We start from the raw sequence: 23,322 nt of genomic DNA, 5'->3' as shown, positions 1-23,322 counted from the left end.
AAGCTAAAAACTGAAACACCAACTGAGGTGTTGCCTGCCTGGTCCCCTCCTCTCTCAGTCGATGACTGGGAGCAGGCAAGAGCTGTAGCAGCTGCCTTGCTTTTCTAAGTGGAAGGCACAGGTTGAAGTCTGCAGAGTCATGCCAGCTCTGGACCACCTACCTGCCCAGGGAGAAATGATTATTATAATTAAGCCATTGGCGGAAATTTTTAATTTTAAGTGTTATAAACTTGCAGGATGTGTCAAGAAATAAGATATACACTCTGAATCTTAGAAGTCCCACTCTCCCTGCCCATACCTTCTAGACTAAATCTTAGACCTTATCAGGTATGCAAAAATAGGGGCCCATGGAAAAACTCACTGCAATATTCAGAACATTGTTAATTCCTAATAAAAGCTGCCAAAGAGTTTCTTTGATCTCATTAATGATCAGATGACCTGCCTCCACATAGGTGGCTTATAAAATAGAAATGAGGCTTACGCTGAGGTCTCAGAGTCAGTGATAAAACTTTATATAAACATCTTTTCCAAATAGTACATGTCACCAGCACTGAGGAAGGGGAAGTTATCATAAACAGAAGTATCCAGATGTATGCAAACTGTTTTTAAAAACCATGAATAAAACATGAGTGTAAAATGTAAATTCTTGGCAGAATTCTGACTGGCATGACTTTCTAGGCATAGTTTGTATTCTGTGGCAAAAATGATAATTAAATATTTAATTTGGGAATTGTTCCCTAGACCATTATTACTGAATCACTTATTTGGTGCTATAAAAATTTTATATTTCAGGAAGTGTTTGGTGTATCTAAGACATGTGGTAATGTTAATACCACCCAACTCTCTAACAGGAAGCCTCATCTTTAATGTTGAGTTCGCTTCATGAGTCCTTGTGAGGAATAATATCGTGGGCAATAATTGTTCATTAATACAAACAAACAGATTGTAGGATGAGTAAGCTTCCCATTAAAAACCGAACTCCGATCAGAGAGTAAAACAGTAATTAAAACCTTAACAAAACCCTGTTCTTGGACAGAATTTTAAAGTGGATGAGTGGTACTTACACTCAGCATTTCTCACCCTCATTTCACCATCTCTCTTCCTCATATATTCCACTCCACCCCAACCCCTTCCCCAAGTGCCAGCTGCAGTGTAGGAACTCAGTGCTTCTTGGCCCAGTGCAAACATCTGTTATGGTATTTTGATGCCAATGTAGCATCATCTGGGGCCTTTCTAAACCTCTATCTTCTTCCCCAGATCTCCCATAATCCAAAATGTGACTGCTGTAGGATTTCATCAGAAAACATATGGACACAAGTAACTGATCTTCACAAAGTCAAAATTTTCAACTTACAGTGCTAAAATCCTATGGGCATAAGTCATGGCTCATCATATGATGCTTTGTTCAGTTTTACTTTGATCTACTCACTAAACAATTCATCCTCAATGTAACTGAGGGTGAAGAGTGGGGTGGGAGTGAGTTAGAGAGGAAAGTCAAATTGGAAATGGGAAAGGGTTAGAGTAGAGCATATTTGGACTGAAAATAAAGCAAGATTTTTCTTTTACATGGGGCTAATGCAGGAATACACACAATACTTCTAGCTGTCGCAAGATGATCATTGATTCCTTCTTTGTTGTGAGATTTCAGGCATGGAATTGGCCTTAGCCAATATAAATTTTGGCAACATATGTTTTTAGTTCTCCTAATAAATCAAACTGTCTCACATTTACGGTGCCAAATATTTTCTCAGCTTACTTATATCAATAGTTGCTAAAAATTTTGTTCCATGACCTGGGATGATGTTAGGAGGTCCGTGATATGAAAAATCAGTGTAACACATGAGTTTTTCATGAAGTTAATTTTATTTATTCTCAAAGACTGTCTTTTATTATAATGGTATTCCCTTCCTTCTTTAATGCTGAAATAAATTCTTCCCTTTATGAAACAGTGGTGACAGTAGATGGTAATTGTTTTAATGTGTGCTTAATATTTTTAATTTTATACATTAAAAAGATGGCAAACCTATGTTTCTTTGCTCATTTTCCAGTAGAGGTGGACAGATTTTACTTGTATTGGAATTCAAAAGTCTGAGACCAACTGCTCCATATTCTATTCTCTTCTTCAAATATTGTTTTCTTGGAGGCGACTGATTCAGACTAGATTTAGGAGAGAAAAGCATAGAATGTCAAAGATGCTTTTCAAGCTGTAAACGAACTTCTCAGTTGTAAACTACTGGGTACTAATACTTTTCTTTAAATGGAAAGGTGTTTCTGAATTGAAAAGCCCAGAGTTTCCGAATAAATTTAGAAAGCATTTTCTTGATCTACACCAAAGGGTTTTAAGGGCTTGTCTTTCTTTTGGGCTCTTCACTGTGACTTCAAAGTAATCATTTTCAGATTATTAAACCAGTCTGCCTTGGAATTATCAGTTTTTTCTTTATGAGGAAATCTGAGGTTAGCTAGAACCCAGTTGCAGAACATAAGACTGAAGGAGGAAAAGCTGACAAAGTGAGGCAATGCTTAATCATTTCAATATGTGCAATTAACCATTTATACACTCTTTTTAAAAGCAGAGAGCTGGGATGGTGGTATGTGAAAGGAAAAAATGTGTAATTAAACACCCCTCAGTTTATCTTCAGTAAAATTTCACCATTGTATAAAATTTATTGTTATTTGCAATTACCTGTTTCGGCTCTTCTTTGCCCTCCCCCCTTTTGGATTCCTTAGTTTGAAGTTCTGTTCATTCTTTAAATTATTTCAATGGAAAAAAATTATTTTATGCTTTTAAAAAAAATATGGATGTGGGTATGGACTTAAGCTCCCACATCAATCAGTACTGGAAAATTTTATAAAAAGCACTATCAGGGCTTCCCTGGTGGCGCAGTGGTTGAGAGTCCGCCTGCCGATGCAGGGGACACGGGTTCGTGCCCCGGTCCGGGAAGATCCCACGTGCCGTGGAGCGGCTGGGCCCATGAGCCATGGCCGCTGAGCCTGCGCGTCCAGAGCCTGTGCTCTGCAGCGGGAGAGGCCACAGCAGTGAGAGGCCCGCGTATCGCAAAAAAAAAAGCACTATCAAGGCACTCTAAGGATAGAATTCTAGTATATATGTCAATACCAACCTACTGATACAAGTTTTCACAAATACTTTTTGTAGAACGGCAAACGAACTTTGTGATGTTTCATGAACAAAGAGTTCAAATATTCCTTGATCTATCCAATTCATAAATATCTTTTTTGTTGTTGCCTGTCTCCCTGTTCCCTGCCTCCCCCCTGCCCCCTACGGCAGTTTTGGGGTTTTTTCTTTAATTCTTCCCCTCGCCTCTCTAGCCTCTAGTTTACTTTCCTGTATTGACTATTTATTGAATGAATGAACTCCCCGACCCTGTTCCAGCAGCCTGGTTCCCCTCGACCCCATGCCATGCGGCTTTCCCTCCTGGGACTCCGGTCGCAGCACACTCGCCGGGGGGGCTGGACTTGACGTGCGCCAAGGGAGGAGCCGGCGAGGGGGCCAGAGCCGCTCCAGCGGCCGCGGTCTGAGCAGGAGTTGGCTGGAAGCCTGGAGGCGGGCCGGAGGCGGGCAACAGCTCCTCCGTGGCTCGGAGCAGAGCTACACCGGCTCAAGAACCCTCGGAGGGGAGCCGCGGCCGGCGTAGAAGGCAACTCTTCCAGCGGGCGCGGCGGTCACCTGGGAGCCCCGCGGGGACCCGACGTGCCCGAGGGGAGCTCCCGGGCGCTGGGCTGCGGCTGCGGCGCGGGGCGGCGCTGCGCGGCCCGGATCCCACGAGACTGGGACACCCGGGACGGAGGCGTGGCCGCTTCACCCTGCGCGGTTTCTGGTGGATCAAAGCGGGAAGCCGGTGCGTTTCTAAGCAGTCGCCACCCCAGCTTCTCTCAGCTCGAATTCATCCTCCAAGTTGCAGGCACCGGAAAGACTACCTCGACGAGGACGGCATCTGCCCGTGACTGCAGTGGGGTTTGCTCAGGGGCTTACAAGGCACCGGGGACTAACCCAACCAGCCTGGGGAGGACTGGCAGGCGCCTGAGAAAGCCGCAGGGCCGGGGCCGCCGTCGTGGTTCGGAGGCGAGGGGGCTGTGCTCGATTCATAGATCCCGAGGCCCTGAGCTTATCTCATGGGCTGTCTGCTCATCCACCAGTTGTCCCACGCCTGATCCCCGGCACTCCTTGGGGCGTCTTCTGTGCAAACTTCTGATTCTGTTTCGCAAGATTCCCTTCTTCCCAAGGTTGGGACGAGCTGCAGGTGCTAGCCTTGCACATTGCAGACCAGCTGTCTCCGAGGAGAGGTGCACCTAGAAGAGGACAATGGCAGGGCCGGGATCAGAGCTGCCTTCTGGCCCTGTGGCCCCCATGCTCCTGTCATGGCTAACAGGACTAGGGGCTGGAATGGTTTTCCTGAGCTTCATGCAGAAACTCCTGTACCCTTACTTCTGGGACGACTTCTGGTACCTGCTGAAGGTGGTACGCTGTGGATTTCAGATGGAGATGTACAGACTGAAAGGGGAGCTGGTCACTGTCCTGGATAAATTCCTGATGCATGCCAAGAAGCAGCCTCAGAAACCTTTCATCATCTATGAGGGAGATATCTACACCTATCAGGATGTGGACAAGAGGAGTAGTAGAGTGGCCCATGTCTTCCTGAACCATTCCACGCTGAAAAGGGGCGATACCGTGGCTCTGCTAATGAGCAATGAGCCTGATTTCATTCACGTGTGGTTCGGCCTGGCCAAGCTGGGCTGCGTGGTGGCCTTCCTCAACTCCAACATTCACTCCCTCTCCCTCCTGCATTGCATCCGCAGCTGTGAGCCAAGGGCCCTCGTGGTGGGTGCAGGTAGAGTATGGGGTGTGGTCGGCTTGTGCAGAATGGCAACTCTGCCTCCTACCCCTGCCCCCTCAGTTTTTTGTTAGAATCAATTCACAACTAATATTCTGGGTGTGTGATGAAGTGTGCATGTTAAGGGTACAAAGTAGTTTCATAATTCTATGGCTAGTGGTTTAATTCCCCCTCTCCCACTTCAATCACTTACTCTGTTGTAAATTACTAATTATTAGGACAGCTTTTTAAGACTCCTGAAATCTCTGCTGCTTATTATTTTAGCGAAGGCGGGTGGGGGGGAGGGGTGCGCATTTTACCTTTCTTGATACCCTCAGTGAGTGCAAGAACGCAGAGATATAGAGCTTGGTAAGTTCTAAATTTTGATCTGACAAGATTATTTGACGAGGAGGAAAGGGATCCTGATTTCATTGTGGAATACCTACTGCCTCGAATAGTAACATCATCAGGGTTCACTGCCTTTGCAGAAGAAACATGTTTAATCGCAAGTGCATGAATGCCAGTCTTCATGTCTGCTCTTATTCTGCACTGCCTGCAAGCTAGGATTTGCCTGGCAAGGTTGGGCTCCCACCTCCCAGCCAGTGGCGGGCTCTTGGCAGACTCTCAGCCTCTTTCTCTCCCTTCTCCCACCCCAACCTGTGCATCATTTTCTTTATTTCAGTAAGTGCTAAACTTCTTCCCGCTCCCCTTTGATTTAGGCTTTGCATACATATACTGACAGTGAACTACAAAGAAAAGTCTTTGGGTGAGTGCCTAACTAATGAAGGACCTAGTAAGATGGGTTGCATAACAAAGTGGAAGTGCGGTATGAAAACTGATGCTTTGGTATAATCTAAGTGGTTATGCTTCTTGCATGGGGGTAGGAAGGTGGAGCATGAGGAGGATCATGGCAAGGACCTTAGTGAAAATATTTAAGTATTTTAGGTTAATAGATATATACTGACACCTCATATAGAAGTTTTAGATTCACAGAGAGGTATGGGGGGGGGAATCTACATTTATACACCAGTGGTGTCTAAAGTACAGTACTTTCCGTGTAACCTTTATTATATAATAATTGCACGTCACACGAAAATGAATTAGGCAGTATATAGTAGAAAGGTTAGTTATTCAAGGCTTTCACTTTTGCTTGTTCCAGTTGTCCTTCCAGCTCAGTTTGTGACCTGATGAAATAGCAAAAATGTTTACTCTTTTTATTTTATGATGATATTTTTTTCATAGAAAGGCATTTTATCTTAAATATAGCAGTGTGTACATGTCAATCCCAAACTCCCAATCTATCCCTTATTACTCTTAAGCACTGATTTTATCTTATGTTATAGGAGTGGAGAAGCCAGAAGGCCTCTATTGTGTATTTTTGTTCATTTTTTTTTCCATTCAACAGTAATACCTCCAAGATTGAAATTCAGCTCCTCTTCACCTTGGAAGGAAGTTAACGAGTATGATAAAGTCTCTCTGAACTGTAGAAATAAGTAGGATAAAGGAGTCACACAGAATTTTGATAACATGGTGAAGCAATATTTGCCTTTAGTGCAGGGGCAGTGATAATATGAATGCAGCAGGGAAAACTATCACAGTGCATCTCTGGATATATTCTGACATTTTAGTTGCTTGTTCTAATTTAGATTGCAGTTTCTGGAGCAAATCTAAACCTTAAATTGTGGAAAAAATTAGTAAAGCCATAAAGTCCCTTTAGAAGGGCAAACTAGAAGGGCCACGATATCTCTGAAAAGATTTCTGTGGCCATGATGTTGAGGCCAAGCTGAGAAACATCCCATATCCTGTCTCCTGAGGGACTCCTCTTGAAGGGCATAGGGCTGGTTACCTCTCAAAACAGAGTTTTCAAACTTTGCTCTTGACCAAGTTCTTGCCTAATTAGAACCAATTAATTTTGTAGTTTTACTTGTGCCAGTTTTTGCTTTGCTTGCCAATAACTAATTGCATAGTTTCCTTGTTTTTGTTTTTACCACTACCAGTCAGGTTTTGTTGGAATTTTAAGCCAAAAACATTTAATTGCTTTGCTCAGTAAGTAGGTACCTGGAGAAATCAACCTTAAATCCTAGTAACAGTTCTTTTTAGCATACCTCCAAAATACATATATTGCTTATGTTTTTCAAAGGTAGGACAGTTCTATTTTTATTAATTACTAGTTTTGTTTTGTTTTGTTTTGTAAAACATCATGGCTTAGATCACGGTCACTTTTTTGTATTTGAAGCTCTTACCCTGAAAACCGTATTCTTGGCATCTTGAGTCTAATCCATGAACAATTTATACATATAGCTTTTAGAACTTTCCATTTCAGAGGTCTTAAATTCTCATTGGATGTTTCTAATGGAGATGTATTATGAAATCATTATATCCCCAGGGAGAGTGTATCAGGTGGAAAGACCAGTCAAGTGGTTTAGGTCAAGGTAAGCCAGACAGTCCCAGGCTTCACTTACGATCTGCCACTTCTTAGCTGTGTGATTGAAGATAAGATTATCAGCTGCCCTGAGTCTTGCTTTGCTCAGCTGTAAAATGGTGATAATACCATCTCCTTCACAGTGTAATTCTGAGGATTAAATGACAGCTTTTGTAAAGTGCCTAGCTGAGTGCCTAGTATGTACAAAGTAAATCCTTGGTGAATTAACACAATTGCTGTTATCATTATAGAGTCATCGGGGGCTTTTACTAAGGGATCTCATTTGGATTTTGCTGCTACATTCTAATTTGGTGTTAGCTGTAAGAAAGACTAGTGAGTCGGACTATCTGTTTGGGATAGGACCTTTAACATTTCACTTTGCTGTGTCTTAGCAAAATGTTATTTTTCATAAATTATATAAAAACAGTGTCAAACAGGTTTTATATGCAGGGCAGATATTGTCCATGGTGGTCCATGGTGATAGGTGACATTTTAATCATGGCAGGTGTCTGATAGTTCTGTCTGTATCAACTAAGCCACCAGGGAAATAAATGTTATTCTTGCTCTAATTGTCATTAACAGAAATACGAATGTTGCCATTTACTCAAGACTGACTGTGTAAAAGGCACTCCCAGTGATTCTGAGAGGCAGGTACAGAGCTATATTTTGGAAACTGAAAGGGAAAGAAATTCATCTAGGGTGTCTAGGGTGACACAGCTTAGTAGGTACAGAGAAGACTCAAAACCTGGTATCTGATGTAAGACTCTGCTGTATTATACACTGTAGCCCAATGGTTTCTGGCTCTGTTAATCCCCTTTTGATATAACCATGAAAAAAATTGCATTCCAGTTATATAAAAATAGTAAAATTAAAGTTGCCAATATTAAGACATCAGGTTTTTCATGCACAGATAACTAGAAAAAATTTAAATGTTTATAAAACTATTATTCCTATTTCTCATTCTGAAGATTCAAAAATAGTTGCAAAAAAGCTTTATATCTGTATAGTTTCGTTTAGAAGATGTGTCAGGTGGCATCCCAACTTTCCCTGGAAAATTTCAGCACTTACTGAAAATTAAATAGTCTTGTATTAAACCTAGTTCTTTCCCCCCAATATTTCAACTCTGATATTGCAAATAGTGCCTGCTGCCAAGATTATCATCCACCTAGATATGCTCTTCTCTTTACTTGGAACAAAGAGAAAAATGTTGAGATGTTTGTGTATAGCTTTTAAAAGTTTTTGTAATTATATCCTTTGACATATTTAGCAATAATAAGAATAATGGTAATAATAAATAATAATCTCTTCCATTTTTAAAGTACTGTGTAAATAACAAGCTGTTTTTAGACACGTTGTCTTATGTCATCCTCACCACAGCCATAGCCTGGTTTTAAAGATGAGGGAAGCATGGTCGGGAGTGGGCAAGTAATCTTGTTAAGCTCCTACTTCTAGGAGAGGCAGTATGGGAACTGGAGCCTGGATTTTCTGATGCTAAATCTCAAAACCTGTTGGGTATACCTTTGTCTTTCTCCTCATTTCTGCTCCTGCCCATTCCCTCATCTCCATCTTTTCCTTTCCTCTTCCCTTCACTTTCCACCCCTCCCTCTGCCCTGCTCCTTTTCCTTCTCTCTCTGTCATCTTCCATCCATTCGTCCACTTTGTTTCAGCACTTTTCCCACCAATCCTCTTGCCTCAGTCACTGTATGCTGTGGCTATCCCAGTGACTCAATGGAATGGTAAAGATCTTTTTGCCAATTCACGTATAGATATTTGTGTGCCTCTGAGGAATAGGCCAAGAACTCAGATGTAAGCTCTTAGAGAAGGAAGTTTGTTTTGTTTGCTGCTAAGTTCTCAGAACTTAGTGTAAAGGAGATGCTCAATAAATATTTATTGCCTGAATGAATGAATAGGTGATTGAATGACCTAATGAAAAACTGTAAGGTACATATGGGCATTCACTAACTGTTTACTTACTTGCCTATTTTTGCCCATGAATTGTCCCTCTGCTGTTCTTTTGGTAGCTGATTTTGGCAGTAGATATATCAATGGAATTTCTGGTTGTGTTATTTTATATCAATGTTGCTAAATGTTAGAATCATGACTCCCCAAAAGTCAAAGCATTTTAGACTTTGTAGTCTTTAGTGTTTAGACTAAACATCCACAGAATTTCAGATTTACTTGCATGTGTGTATTTCTCACTCTCTCCTTTCTCAATATATCACATATTAAATCATTATAATTATAAGTGGATAACTAAAAAATATATATTGATATTATCCAGAACCTTTTTACTTTATATTCAGTGGTGTTTTGTGTCTCCACATTCTCGGAAGAGTTTTGTGTTTCTATTCACAAGAAGTACAATCCTCTGTCAGCTCTCTAAACTTACAGTAATGCATGCAGCATTGCCCTGTTCATTTTTATGATCTGTTGCATTCAGACTGTGCAGGGCAAATATTCCAGTTAACAATCAAGCCATTGTAATTCTCCAAATGACTTTCAACCATAAAGGCATCTTCTGTTCAAAGACCAAAAGGAAGAGGTAGAGGAAAAATAAGACCCTTTAAATTCTGTAGAAAGTTCTATAGAAAGTAATACATATTCAGATAGATAAGACATGGCTCATGTGAACCTGTAGTATTTTATCCATGTACTATGATAGCCTCACATATCTATTTTAATTTTTATGTGTAGTAGAATGAATGGCTGTTTTGCAATTTTTTTTCCCATTTTAGACTCAGCTCTGTCAAGGATTACCTCCATTCCAAAAGAAAATAACTGATTTTGATTGGAAGGTTAAGTGGCTTCCTGGTTTACTAGTCGGAAAAGGTAGTGTTCTAAGCATGTGTTATTTTCTTCACTGATCATGAGGATACCGACCCTGGGATTCTTATGTACAGTATATGTTGAACATGTGTTTACTGTAAGGGAATGGTGCTTGAATACTGACAGGAGCAAAAACAATTTAAAGAGGGATTGTGCCTCCTCAGAGAAGTGGCATGGCTGAATGGGAGAAACACACATCTGAGTAATAATTATTTACTGGCAGTAGGAGATGTGTTGGAAATAATGTCAAATGAACTATTCTACTTTTTATTTTCTTGCACAATTTTGCCAATAATAAATACACTGTCTACTCCCCACAAGATGTGGGGACAGCTGAAAGTGAAAACCCATAAACCCATTTACAAACTTGTGTGCTCGTATTCAGGGCAGTTAATAAAGGTGCTTCGGGGAAGAATATGTTAGCACAGTTGAAAGGCTTATGCTCCAGTGTACTTCCTAGGGTTATGATTATCAATAAACTAATATTTGTAAAAATAGCTGGCACATTATTGATGATGAAATTAGTTTCTGGCCTGATAAGAAGTATTGTTATCTACATCATGATATACGTTGCTTTAGGACATTGCTTACTTAAGCATCAGTTTTCTTAGACACCATAGCCTACCCATGTGTTCTTTGAGAAACCTGTTGAGCTGCTGTTAAGCAGTAGGATGGTAGTTATGAGCATGTGATGAGACCTACAACTTCACTTTGGTTTCTGTGTGAATATTGCTTTGCATTATGGAAAGCTCAAGTTAACCCTGTGCAGATGAATTTCATATTAGTTGTATTAACACATAAAAGTTTAAAGTTAAATGTTTGCCAGTGTTTTAAGAGCTACAAGCAATACCTTTGAGATACCTATTAGTTTGTTTTATATAGAATAAGATAATTTAAAAATAATTTTTGTAAGTCAGAGAAACACAAACATCATATGATATTACTTATATGTGGAATCGAAAAAAAATGATACAAATGGACTTATTTACAAAACAGAAACAGACTCACAGACATAGAAAACAAACTTATGGTTACCAAAGGGGAAAGGGGGGAGGGATATATTAGGAGTTTTAGATTAGCAGATACACACTACTATATATAAAATAGCTAAACAACAAGGTCCTACTGTATAGCACAGGAAACTACATTCAGTGTCTTATAATAACCTATAATGAAAAAGAATATATAGGTATGCATAACTGAATCGCTTCTCTGTACACCAGAAAACTAACACAACATTGTAAATCAACTATACCTCAGTTTTTTTTAAAAAAAGAGTTTTTAATGCAGAATGAATAACATAATTCACACTAATGGCATATTAGAGGAATATATTACATTTTTACTCATTGATTTCATAGTCTTAGAAATGTGAATAAGAGGCATTATAATGATGTAGAAACAAGAAATTAATTTGTACAAACAGCACTAAAGGATTGTAAGCAGAGATCATAATTTACCTCTTTTTATGCTTGCAACCCCTCCTAACACAGTGCCTTGCAAATGCGAGGAACAGTGTGTATTTCCAGGAAAGATCTATTGCTTTGAAAAGAGAGATTCAGTCTTCTCCTGTAGTGCAGACTTTGTTAAATCTCTTAGAATTGTGTCTGTCTCATTTTCTTATGGTAATTTACTGATAAGACCTGCACCTACAGTGGATCCCATGGACAGAGCTCCATTCCATATCCAGCACCTATGGTGTGTGTGCCAGGCACAGTCAGTGAAAGGATGGAGTAGGGACAGGCATCATTTTGAGGTGCTTACAATTCTATGGGTTTCAATGGTAGGACACTTCACTAAGGAGTAAATCTTCATGAAACACAAACAAGTTTCCATGAAGTATTTAAACACATGCTATTTTTTGGTGGGACTTAATATTTAAAATTTACTTGCAAAATGACACTAAAACTTTCCATTTGATTAAGAAAGATTGACAGTGATAAGTAAATAATGATTCTTTATCCCCTACAAGACTTTTCAAATTTTCATTTCAATTTTCACTATCCTCATCCACACTTCCTACCACTATTGAAGAAATAATTTGGTTAGATAAAATTCTGTTTGATAATTCTAAATGTCTCAGCTAAGTCAATTTAATTGTAATATATGAAGGAGATTAAATTGTATCTCCTCTGATTCCTAGGAAATCCACTCACTTCCTTTTTCTTGTAAAAGTCATCACTCTGTAAGTACTCTGATTTTTTAGACTCTACAGTTCTAACAAAGATTTGGGGCCACAGTTAATCATATTGTAACTTTCTTTGTACTTATTTTGCCAATTTAGACACACATATTATTAAGAATACATAAAGTTTGTGCTGTGAATTTACAATTCCAGGTGAGAAATTTGAAATTAAGGTAATGAAATGGGTCAAGTCAGAGACTTATCCTTATACGTTCAGAATGCCCAGGAGAATCATTTAAACAAAATCTAGTGCTAAAAATTAAAAGAAGATACAAAGTGCAGATCATTTGCTTGTCCTGCTTTTTCATTTATTTATGACTTGTTCTTCCCCTGGCATTCCTTGTAATTTTTCACTTCTCCTTCTCACCAAAGCAATCTGTATACAGCAGCATGCTGTGTATGCTCAGTACAAATAGATTTTTCTCTGGAATCTTACAGGTTATTTTATTTGGATTTTTTAAAGAAATAAAAATTAACTCAAAAAATTTCAAACCCCAGTTTGCCTCCCCAACCCTGATATTTCAACTCCTTATCATTTTTCTGTTTTCACAGTTTTCTTGCAGGTTTTATTGTGAATTTCCTAGTCCTATTTGATTTATTTCTCTTGTTGCTTCTTTGTGAACAATTTGGGTTATAGATTTTGAGGCGGTAAATCATGAGTTTTTTTTCAAATGTTTTGTATTATAGTAGAACTAAGTCAGGGCTGACAGATGGCTTTTTGAAATAACAAGACAGTGATTTACATTTCCGGGAAGATGTTTAATGCAGCACCCTGAATTCAGCTTCAAAATAGAATATATCTGGTGATTATTTTTTATTTTTTGTTTAAAAATTATTTTAAAATGTAATTATTTAGATGGGCAGGTTTATATTTACATGGACCTTATCATTCTGACCAGGGTATATTTTACATTTAATAATATTTTTAATCATTGATTTCTTTAATGAGGTAATATATAGATTTTAGAGTTAGGTTAGACTAACAGTTCTGTCCACCAACTTGTGACCTTGGTTGAATTAGTTTCCTAGGGCTGGTGTAATAAAATAACACAAACTGGGTAGCTTAAAATGACAGAAATTCATCCCCTCACTGATTTGGGGGCTAAAAGTACAAAATCAAAGTATCTGCAGGGCCATGCTCCCTCTGAAGGGTCTAAGAAAGAATCTTTCCTTGCCTCTTCTAGCTTCTGGTGGTTGCTGGTAATCTTTGGCATTCCTTACATTAACTCTAAAAGGCCACTGCTTAATATCCCCATGGATGTTAATGTAGATTTTAAGATAAATAATATAGCACCCAGAAATCGCTTTTATCTTAGAAAAGTATGATGTATTATAATACGAAAATAAAACTGGAGCACTCATGTAGAACATGAAAGTGGATCTTCACTGTTAAAGATCCATGTCAAAGGAAAGGAGTGTTACATTTTAAAAGAATTTAAAGCATATAAATAACTGTTTGTCTCTCTACTCTGGAAAAAAAAATGATGCCTCGCTCGCTTCCACCTCATCCAAGGAATGCCAATGTTCTGCTTCTTTTGTACCCCATAGAGTGCTAGATACCTTCACGCTGAATATTTCCTTCTCCAGGACCTGCACCCACTTTCCATCTCCCTCCTTCTCTACCACTACCCTCCTCCTGGACAGACAACAGTTTCTCCTACATTAAAGATCAAATTAAGAAGGTCTAATTCAGTCTCCCAGAGTGACTCAGCACAGTCTCCCTTCCACAGTTGCTCGTTTGTTAATGTGTACAGTAGATGCTTCCTGAGAGAAGTATCCCTTTTCCTTTCTCCAGTCTGAATTTCAACCCAGACCCTTGACCTTGTGAGGACCCCTAAGCTCTTCAGGCCTGAAGACACCTGTGTTTCTGGCTTTTCTAGTCCTCTGCCTTCTTTTTTGCTTGATGTTGGTTCTAGCCAGGCCTTGGATCCCACTGCTGCTGACACAGGCTCTGCTTTCACCAGCCTGCTCTCACCTGCCATTGTCATAGCCTCCTGTGCACCGTGGATCCTACTGCCTTTTCTGGAAGGCATTCTTTTTCTCCTTTTGCTTTCAAAGACCTTTTACCTTTAATTATTCTAATCCAGAGAAAAGAGTATCTCTGAATCTCCTCATTTAACTTTTCACTCTGAAAAGGTCTCTAAGCCATAATCTTGTGAATCTTGTGAATCCAGTCAGGTGTTTCTCCTGGATCATTACATTATAGTAGAACTAAACAATGACAGACAGATGGCTTTTTGGAATAATGAGCTACTGAGTTGTATTTCAAGGAGAATGTTTAGTGCAGTGTCCTGAATTTAAATTTAAAGCAAAGTATGAAAATAGAGTTTTATTTAAAACTTGGGAAAAAAACACAATCTGGATAATGGAATCTCCGAAGTTCAATTTGAATTGGGCTATTTACATTGATTAAATCAGGTAATAACTAGATTTTCCTTTCTGTTGGTCATGTTGAAACATACTCATAAAATGGCTGGGATGTTCCTTATCCAACATGAAAAGGAAGTAAGCGTTGTATTTACATATCATCCCTGTTCCAACATGCAAAAGAACACACAAGGTGAGTGCTTTGAGATTTATGTCTTATTTACTTATTCCTAACTCTTTGGCTTTCAGATTTGCTTGGAACTATAGAAGAGATCCTTCCGAGCCTCCCAGGAGATATCAGTGTTTGGGCAATGAAAGAGTCTGTTCCACAAGGCGTAATTTCACTCAAAGAAAAACTGAGCACAGCATCTGACAGTCAGGTGCCACACAGCCACCATGTTGCCTCAAACCTCAAGACTCCTTATCTTTATATTTTCACTTCTGGAACAACAGGTAAGATCCATTTGTTCTTGAAACTTAAGAAGAATGCAGCGTATTTGCAAAGCAGCAGTTTCAGGCAAATCTCTGCCATGTGTAGTTGTAACTGAGCAAAGAACTCATGTGTCCTTGACACAGAAAGCCAAGCTCTGACAGTGGGAGTCTGCAGCCCAGTAAGGATTTATTGCAGGGCGCCCAGCCTCAGATCCACTCCAACTTGATCTTTGAGTTAAGGGTTTCTTAAAGGGGAAGAAGAAAGAAGCTAGGGTTAATCATCATCTTGTGACATTTCTGTGATAGCTTCGGGGAGTCAGGCTGTCTCTGGTTTACAACTCTCTGACCAGGTGGTCCATGGCTTGAGGGTCTGTGAGCTCATCTCGCCCCAGAGAAACAAACTGGGTTTACACATTAATGACATCTGTAATAGCTACTTTAGTACATTAACAATGTTATCCGCAAGAGCAATTTTAGTCATCTGACTCTGGTTGATTATTGTTCAGTTAGCCCAGAATTGAGGTCAGAGGGAACAAAAAAGGGAACAAACCTTTGGATATAGAGAGATTAATCATAAAGTTGGTAAGAGAACTTGGTTTTAGGGGCACTCGGTTTCATAGTCACCAGACATCTCAGAAAGCATGCATCCAAGAAGACCTGGGGTTCTTAGATCTTGGAACTCCCAAACTTGGATGAAAAAGGTAATTGCTTTAACTTTAACTTGACAAGTCACCATGTTCACTTGGCCGTTGTCTCATGTGGAAAGATTTTCTTCAAGTTTGGTAGTACAAATGGCACAGGAATGTGTGAAGACTTGACCCAACCCGGTTGCTCAGAGTGTGGAATTTGGCCAGCTTCTTTGGCAGGATCTTTGCTAGCTTTCCTTAGATGCATAATGTATAAAATAAAAAGATTAGTTTAAATAGTTTCTAATTATCCTGCTGGGTTAAAAAATCCATTAGTCTACTTTAAAATAATTTTCTTTATTCTTGTATAAAATGTTAAATCCTAAGCACAATCCAAGTGTAGCTGCAATTTAACCACCTGTAGCCGGCTCTCCTCCTTTTGCGTAAGTTGACTGGAACATGTGAGAAACAGGAAATCTTGAAGGCATTGCAGGTTTGAGGAAGGATACAAAATAGAATCAAGTAACTAAACTTTCCTTTTTTTAGGTAAACAACAACACACACAAAGAATATGAAACTACCTGAGAATTCAAAAGAAATGTTAAACTTAATTGGTTCTTAAGAAAAATTGAATGATATCTTTGGTAGTCTAAGTAAGCTTTTGTAATTAATTTGAAGATGACTGGGAGTTTGAATTAGAGGCATATTAAAAATATTGGTACTAATTTCTTATGCACAGGTAGTATTGTAAGCAAAACTACTATTGCATTGGTAAAATTTTCTTATTTTTTTCTTTTTCTTTTTCCTATTTGGAGGCTAACAATGATCTCCTCTATACTGGAGAGTAGACTATGGTTTTCTTTTTGACTTTGTTTGCAACAGCTTTGATAAATGAACTAGGAAATGCTAATATGTATCAAGTCGCCAGCATAAATTCAGACTGACTTTGGACTTTGAAAGAGACAATAAAATTTTGGAAATTATATGCTTTGAAAACTTCCAAGGGAAGTTACTTGACCAATTTGTCTTTATGGTGTTTTCTTGTAAAAATAGAAAGTGACTTTGGTCTTCAAAACAATCTTTACCACTCTCCGCTCCCTCCAACCCCCCTCCCCACCCCAAAAGAGAACAGTGTGGAGCAGACTGTTAACATCTTTTGTTCTTGAAGATTAAAACCAGAGTGTTTGATACATTTGCACAACAGGCTGAAAGCAAAAGCGCTATTAATTTTTTCTATTTGATATTTATTTGTATTAAAGTTACACAGCACAGAGATGAAAAATTCTAATAGTTTTAAAAATTTTAGAGAAAAGTACCCTGCTTACCCCTCTATTTCTCCATCCTGAAACCAATTACATTCAGTATTTTTAGATCTTTCCTTCTGTAATCACCTCCATTTATCTAAATAGATTTATTAATAGTATTTTACCGGATACTTAATAGGTACCTACTAAAAAGTATGTACTGCTTTTCCACAATGGAAGATGAGGATTTTATCTTCTTTCTTTACCACTCTCTCCCTCCACTCATTTCTTTCTCTCTGGTGCAGATACTTTCTCTCTCCAATATCACCCTAATATTGTTTCATCATAAATTTTTGTTTGATTGGTATCAGTATCATAACTTAGTAAATACTATTTCTTGCTGAGCTCTGTAGTATAACAAAATTATATTTATTTCCTTTCATGTAAAACTCTCCCCAACCTTGGATTAATCATCTGTTTTTGTTTGTTTGCTTGCTTAGTTTTCTATACACCTATAAATGGTTTGTACCCATCCCTTTATCAAAAAGTAACTCACCTTTAGATATTGAAAAGCTAGTCTGTATTTTGTCAAGCCCATGTTCTTGGCTGCATCTTTCCCAGAGCTTTCCTCCCTATGATTCCAGTCTTGACCTGTTGCTCTCTTACTGTCCTGGGTTCATTCCTCACCATCACCCTGAGAATTCCCTTCAACTCTTTTCTTTTTTTCTGATCCCCTGATTCTTAGATTCTAAATTCATTTCCTTAGTTTGCTTTTCATTTTATCACTGCACTGCTTTCATTAGCTGCTTGATAAAGAGTATTTAGCAGGTACGTTTTAAGTCCTTATATGCCTGAGAGTGTCTTTTTCTACCCTTACACTTGTTTGTATAGAATTCTAGATTAGAAAATGATATTGATGCAGGGGTTTGAAGGCATTGCTTTTTTATCTTCTGTCTTCCAGTACACATATTGAGAAGTCTTTTTCTTTCTGATTTCTAATCCTTTACTTGCAAACTGGTATTGTTTTTCTTTCTTTCTTTTTTGGGATTTTTAGAATCTTTTATTAGCCTTCAGTAGTCTATGATATCATGATTATTTGTACTGGAACCAGTCTTACTTATTAATTTTGCTGGTAAATTTGTAAGCCTTTTAAATCTAGAAACCCATGTATTACAAGTCTAGGTACTTGAAAATTTTTTTTAAAGGTGTCTACATATTCTTCTTTTTCCTTCTTTATTTCTATCCTTTCTGCCCATTCCCTCCTTCTATTATATTTGTTTGCTTGTTTGATCTTTTATCTTTGGAACTCTAACTTTTTAAAGATTGGCCTCCTTGCACTGAGTTATTAATTTTCTAATCTTTTATATCCTATTTTCCTTCTCTTACCTTTTGATTTACTTTTTTTTAAGTGCAAAATAATAAATTTTTATTTGTTCACAGTTAAACACAAGCAACTGCTTTGACATTTTAGAGCATTCTAGGAAGGACAGCAAACCCTTTTTAAAAAAAATTTATTTATTTATTTATTTATTTAACATCTTTATTGGAGTATAATTGCTTTACAATGATGTGTTAGTTTCTGCTTTATAACAAAGTGAATCAGCTATACATACACATATATCCCCATATCCCCTCCCTCTTGCGTCTCCCTCCCACCCTCCCTACCCCACCCCTCTATGTGGTCACAAAGCACCCAGCTGATCTCCCTGTGCTATATGCAGCTGCTTCCCACTAGCTATCTATTTTACATTTGGTGGTGTATATATGTCCATGCCACTCTCTCACTTCGTCCCAGCTTACCCTTCCCCCTCCCTGTGTCCTCAAGTCCATTCTCTACATCTGCGTCTTTATTCCTGTAGGACTGGGGTCTTTTAGACCTCTCATCCGGGCAAAGTGCCTGGCGTAAAATGGGTCTCATGTCTTTTAAGGCAGTGTGCCAAGCAGCTGGAACAAGGTCACCACGAGTTCATAGAACCTTTAAACACACGGGGACTTGATGTCCCTGGATCCTTTCTGCTGGCACCGGTTAGATTGTTTCAGCAAACCCTTTTGATTCCAATTCCCATTCACTAAGATTGTACCATTTCCTCTTGCAGTTCACATTTATGGCATCTGATGTGGATTGTTTGACATGCTTTTAAAATCAAGATGGGAAGGTGTAAACCTTTTGACAAGAGATGACTTTCTAAAATTTAGCTTTTAACAGTCAGCCAAAAAAAAAAAAAGCCTGTTTTTCACTGATGGGACCCCTTGATTTACTTTTTGAGAGATTTATCTTTTAGCCCTTGTGTTCTCTTAATATTTCTAATTTCGTAACATGTTATTTTTGTATTATTGATACTTCATTGTCTCATACCTCTCAGAATGTTAATATTTTTTGAAAATTTCTCCTCTCTACCTTGTCTCTATTTTCTCTGACATCCTTTTATCTTTTGTTTTATGTTGGTCTCTGTTCTTTACCCTAGAGGATTTCCTCAAATATCTGGTGACCTTTGGCTGTGCATATTTAAAATGCAGCCACCAAAACACACATACACAAAAACAAACCAAATCCTAACTAGAAGCTCTGTGTGATTGAGTGGGATTGTGGGCTGGTTAGTTTCATTGTTCACAACATTTTGTTGGGAGATTCTTGACTGTCAGTTTTTACTTCTGGGTGCTTTAGATTCCTCAGATAAGAATCTTGAAGGGAAAACTAGTCAAGTGTAAAAAGGGAGCTGGAGAAGAATGCAGACTTTCTCTTATTCTCCCTACTTGTTCAGCCTCTCTTCTTCCTGGTGTTTCCAGAGGCTCATCTTTTTCCAGAGAATACACATCAGATCTTATACCAGTGTGGAGGAAGCAATCTGGGGCTGTAATTTTATTTTATTTTTTGCATTTTAAAATATCAAAAGCATTTATTGACATTCTTCCAAATTTGGATTGTGAATGATCTTATACAGGGAAAGTTTTACAGATAGAATCTCCTGTTAGCTTAAAGTTCTGAGCAACATGGGGTCTTGTAGAGATCAGAGCACAGCAACATACAGAATTAGGCATATAGTAGATGTCATGCTTTATAAATGCAAAGCTATCAAAGAATGTAACAAAATCATATTTTTTACTGACTAGGGCCCTTGGACTCTTTAATCAATAGAAATTGATTAAGTTCTACTCAATAGAAATTGATAAGACGTCAGATGAGGGATTAATGCTAGGCTTTATTGGGACTCATGCTGCAGCATGAGGAAGTGAAAACAAGTAACAGGTGCCCATACTCCCTGAGGAGGGACTGGTTCCTTAAATGGGGTGAGGGTAGGGGTGGATTGGTGGGTTGGGCTGGAGGGTGGCTTAGGTGTTCTGCCCACCCCCTTGGTGGTACTTTGTGCAGGGATCACATGCAGTACCCTGCTTTTGCTCCAGGCACCTCAGAAATGGCAGTTGATTTGTGGCCTTTTTGTATTTTATTGTTCATAATTGCCTCAACTGTGCACGCATGCAGTTATTTTTAGTCCCTTATAGTTTCTTTGTATTCTGTTGCTCAAGGTGAAGCAACTCCAATAAAGGATCCCAGGCGCCAGGTCCCAGCCTGTCTCACGTTGAGCCTTGTTAGAGACTTAATTGACATTTTTTATTAAAAGCATCTCTCTTGTTCTCTCTCTCTAATATAAGCTGATGTTTTGCAACTCAAAACCCAGAGCTGAATTAAGTGATGATAATTGTAATGAACATGAGAATTAATATTAGTATGTCACCTATTATCATAAAAATCACTTGATTCTCACATAAAAATCTTATAATGTTGATAACGATGAGGGTGTTGGTGCAAGTTACGAAGTGATGCAAAGAAATGAGACTTGGGCTTCCCTGGTGGCGCAGTGGTTGAGAATCTGCCTGCCAATGCAGGGGACACGGGTTCGAGCCCTGGTCTGGGAAGATCCCACATGCCACGGAGCAACTAGGCCCGTGAGCCACAATTACTGAGCCTGCGCGTCTGGAGCCTGTGTTCCGCAACAAGATAGGCCGCGATAGTGAGAGGCCTGCGCACCGCGATGAAGAGTGGCCCCCGCTTGCCACAACTAGAGAAAGCCCTCGCACAGAAACAAAGACCCAACACAGCCATAAATAAATAAATAAAAATTAAAAAAAAAAAAAAAAGAAATGAGACTTGGAAAAGTTAAATGATGGCAGTAGAGTTTGCTCATAGGCCCTTTCAGGCAGGTTATAAGGGAGCATTTTGGATTATATTGAATCTTTCCTAATCATTTTACTACTATGAAGTCCTGTTTGCCCAAGCTCACCAAAAGACTATATCCATGGACCCAGGAACAGACTTAGAATGTCTCTGAGTAAGGAAAGGATTGAGGTCAGTTTTTATACCATTCACGTGTCTTTGACCTGGGAGATTCTGGGAGATCTTGATGAACAAGGGATGATTCCCTTATCTATGACTGTGATGGAATTGCTTCTTAAACAGAACTCCCAATTAGCTCCCTCTTTATAGTTCCATATTGATACTCCACTCTGGGGGGTACCTGGTCATCAAGTTTCTGAGCCTCGCTGGGGTTCTGTGGGAGCAAACCAACTTTTTTCAAGGCTTCAGCTTCGGTTTCATCTTCTTGGGTCTGCTGTGTCAGTCACCAGTTGTCCATCTGCCTTTCTGTTTTTTCCTTCCTTCCTTCCTTCCTTCCTTCCCTCCCTCCCTCCCTCCCTGCGCCGGGTCTTAGTTGTGGCATGTGAATTCTTAGTTGTGGTATGCATGTGGGATCTAGTTCCCCGATGAACCTGGGCCCCCTGCGTTGGGAGTGCAGAGTCTTACCCACTGGACCACCAGGGAAGTCCCCATCTGCCTTTCTAAAATTGTGTTGCTGTCATCTCCAGTCCCATTCTTTTGGCCTATGTATGTGTTCAGTCTGCCAACTTCTAGTTCTGTTGTTGCTCACTGAAATTGGTTAGGTGCCTGAAGATCTCTAGGAAAGGCTACTTAAGCCTGGACAGAGCAGCCTTGCCTTCAACCACTCCGGTAAGTAGTGGGAGGAGGAAAAAGACAGAACTGCCTTCCACGCTGCGCCTGGGGCCAGTTGCTATCACCATCTACGTCTCTATTTACTTTTGTCTCTCCTTCTCCTTAATCTTATGGATTCTTTCCTTTTTCCATAATTATCCCCGAATCCCCCAGATTTTTTCATCCCTGCCCCTAAATTGGTTTTCCTCTTGATACTATCTGTTCCTCCTTCTTCCTGCTAATCCCCAATTCACTGGACACAGCCTCACTCCCACCTTTACGCCTGGACCTTATCCCAGTGGTCTCCTCACATCTGCAGACATGTGGAGAGTTTCAATGCTAAGGATTCATAGAAGGTTGGAAGAACAAAGGACTTCAGAGACCATCTAAGGTAGCATTTCTCCAAGCATGTGGCACAGCATGTCCCTTCATGTCTACAAAGAAGGGAAATAAAAGTTGTAAAGGGGCTTTATGACCACATGAGCTTGAGAAACATCATTGAAAACATAGTAACATTTCTGTACTGTTGGGCTTGTCGAAAGCTTTAATATGTTAATGTGCTTTCTAACTCTTCCAAGAAGGGACTCTAAATTGCAGTTTTAACAAGCTTCATTTATTCTGTTGGTTCTTCTTTCCTTCTTTAAAACTTTAAACTCTATGAACCTTTGATCACTTTCATTTGTTGCATAAGCTCCTATCTGTTGTCTCCTTTATCAAAAAGTCTGAGTACCTTGAATGATTTAATAATAAATTAATGAGATCATTATTCACTTAAAGCTAACCAAATTAGGAACGAAAACATGACTAATTCGCTCACTAAAGTGCTTTACAGGAGTGACATAAGCACACAGGTGGAAAATAACTAGATAAAGCATCCTTCTTTTTTCGACATACCTCCAACTGAAAAGTTATTTTTAAGGCTGGGTTGCCATGAGGTCAGGAACAATATGGAAAGTAGGAAATATGCTGACTGAAGAACAGTAGGTGGGAACTTCTCGGAAGCAGAAAATGCATAAATATTTGATTCTCTCAATGAAGAACAGAAAGGCATTGCATTATCAAGAATCAAGGATGCTAGTCTCACTCAAAATCTTTATACATGGCTTTGAGAAGAAATTTTGGAGGGATTCCCTGTGCATGTGGATGACCATAAACTCTTTTAGGGTGTGAGATGCCAACCTATCAGGAAAAGCCACAGAAACTTCTTTTGAAAAAATGTAATAAATGAATTTTGGTTAGGATGGTAGGCAAGATCATGCCAATTTTGTGTATGAGATCTTCCAGTTAATGGAAATGGAGCACAAAGCCTGTCAGAAAATATCAAAGCAGGTGCAGCAGCAAGGCGGACTTGAGGCTCACCCTGGTGAGTGTCTGGAAGTCACTGTGGACTGGGGTTCATAGCTACAT

The 23,322-nt window shown here is 39.3% G+C and overlaps 1 protein-coding gene across 1 annotated transcript in view; it reads left to right on the top strand.

Annotated features, from left to right (window-relative positions):
• The first annotated feature begins 3,569 nt into the window (after positions 1-3,569).
• SLC27A6 (solute carrier family 27 member 6) overlaps positions 3,570-23,322 on the top strand; it is a 59,047-nt gene continuing 39,294 nt past the window's right edge. The window contains exons 1-2 of the mRNA XM_082623109.1: positions 3,570-4,847; positions 14,879-15,082. Coding sequence (XP_082479235.1) covers positions 4,322-4,847; positions 14,879-15,082 — 730 coding nt within the window. The 5' untranslated portion in view covers positions 3,570-4,321. The remainder of the gene's footprint in view (positions 4,848-14,878; positions 15,083-23,322) is intronic.

Source organism: Mesoplodon mirus, assembly GCF_964341445.2.
Source record: "Mesoplodon mirus genome assembly, chromosome: 5".
Taxonomy (NCBI): domain Eukaryota; kingdom Metazoa; phylum Chordata; class Mammalia; order Artiodactyla; family Ziphiidae; genus Mesoplodon; species Mesoplodon mirus.
This window is presented reverse-complemented; position numbering and strand designations above follow the sequence as displayed.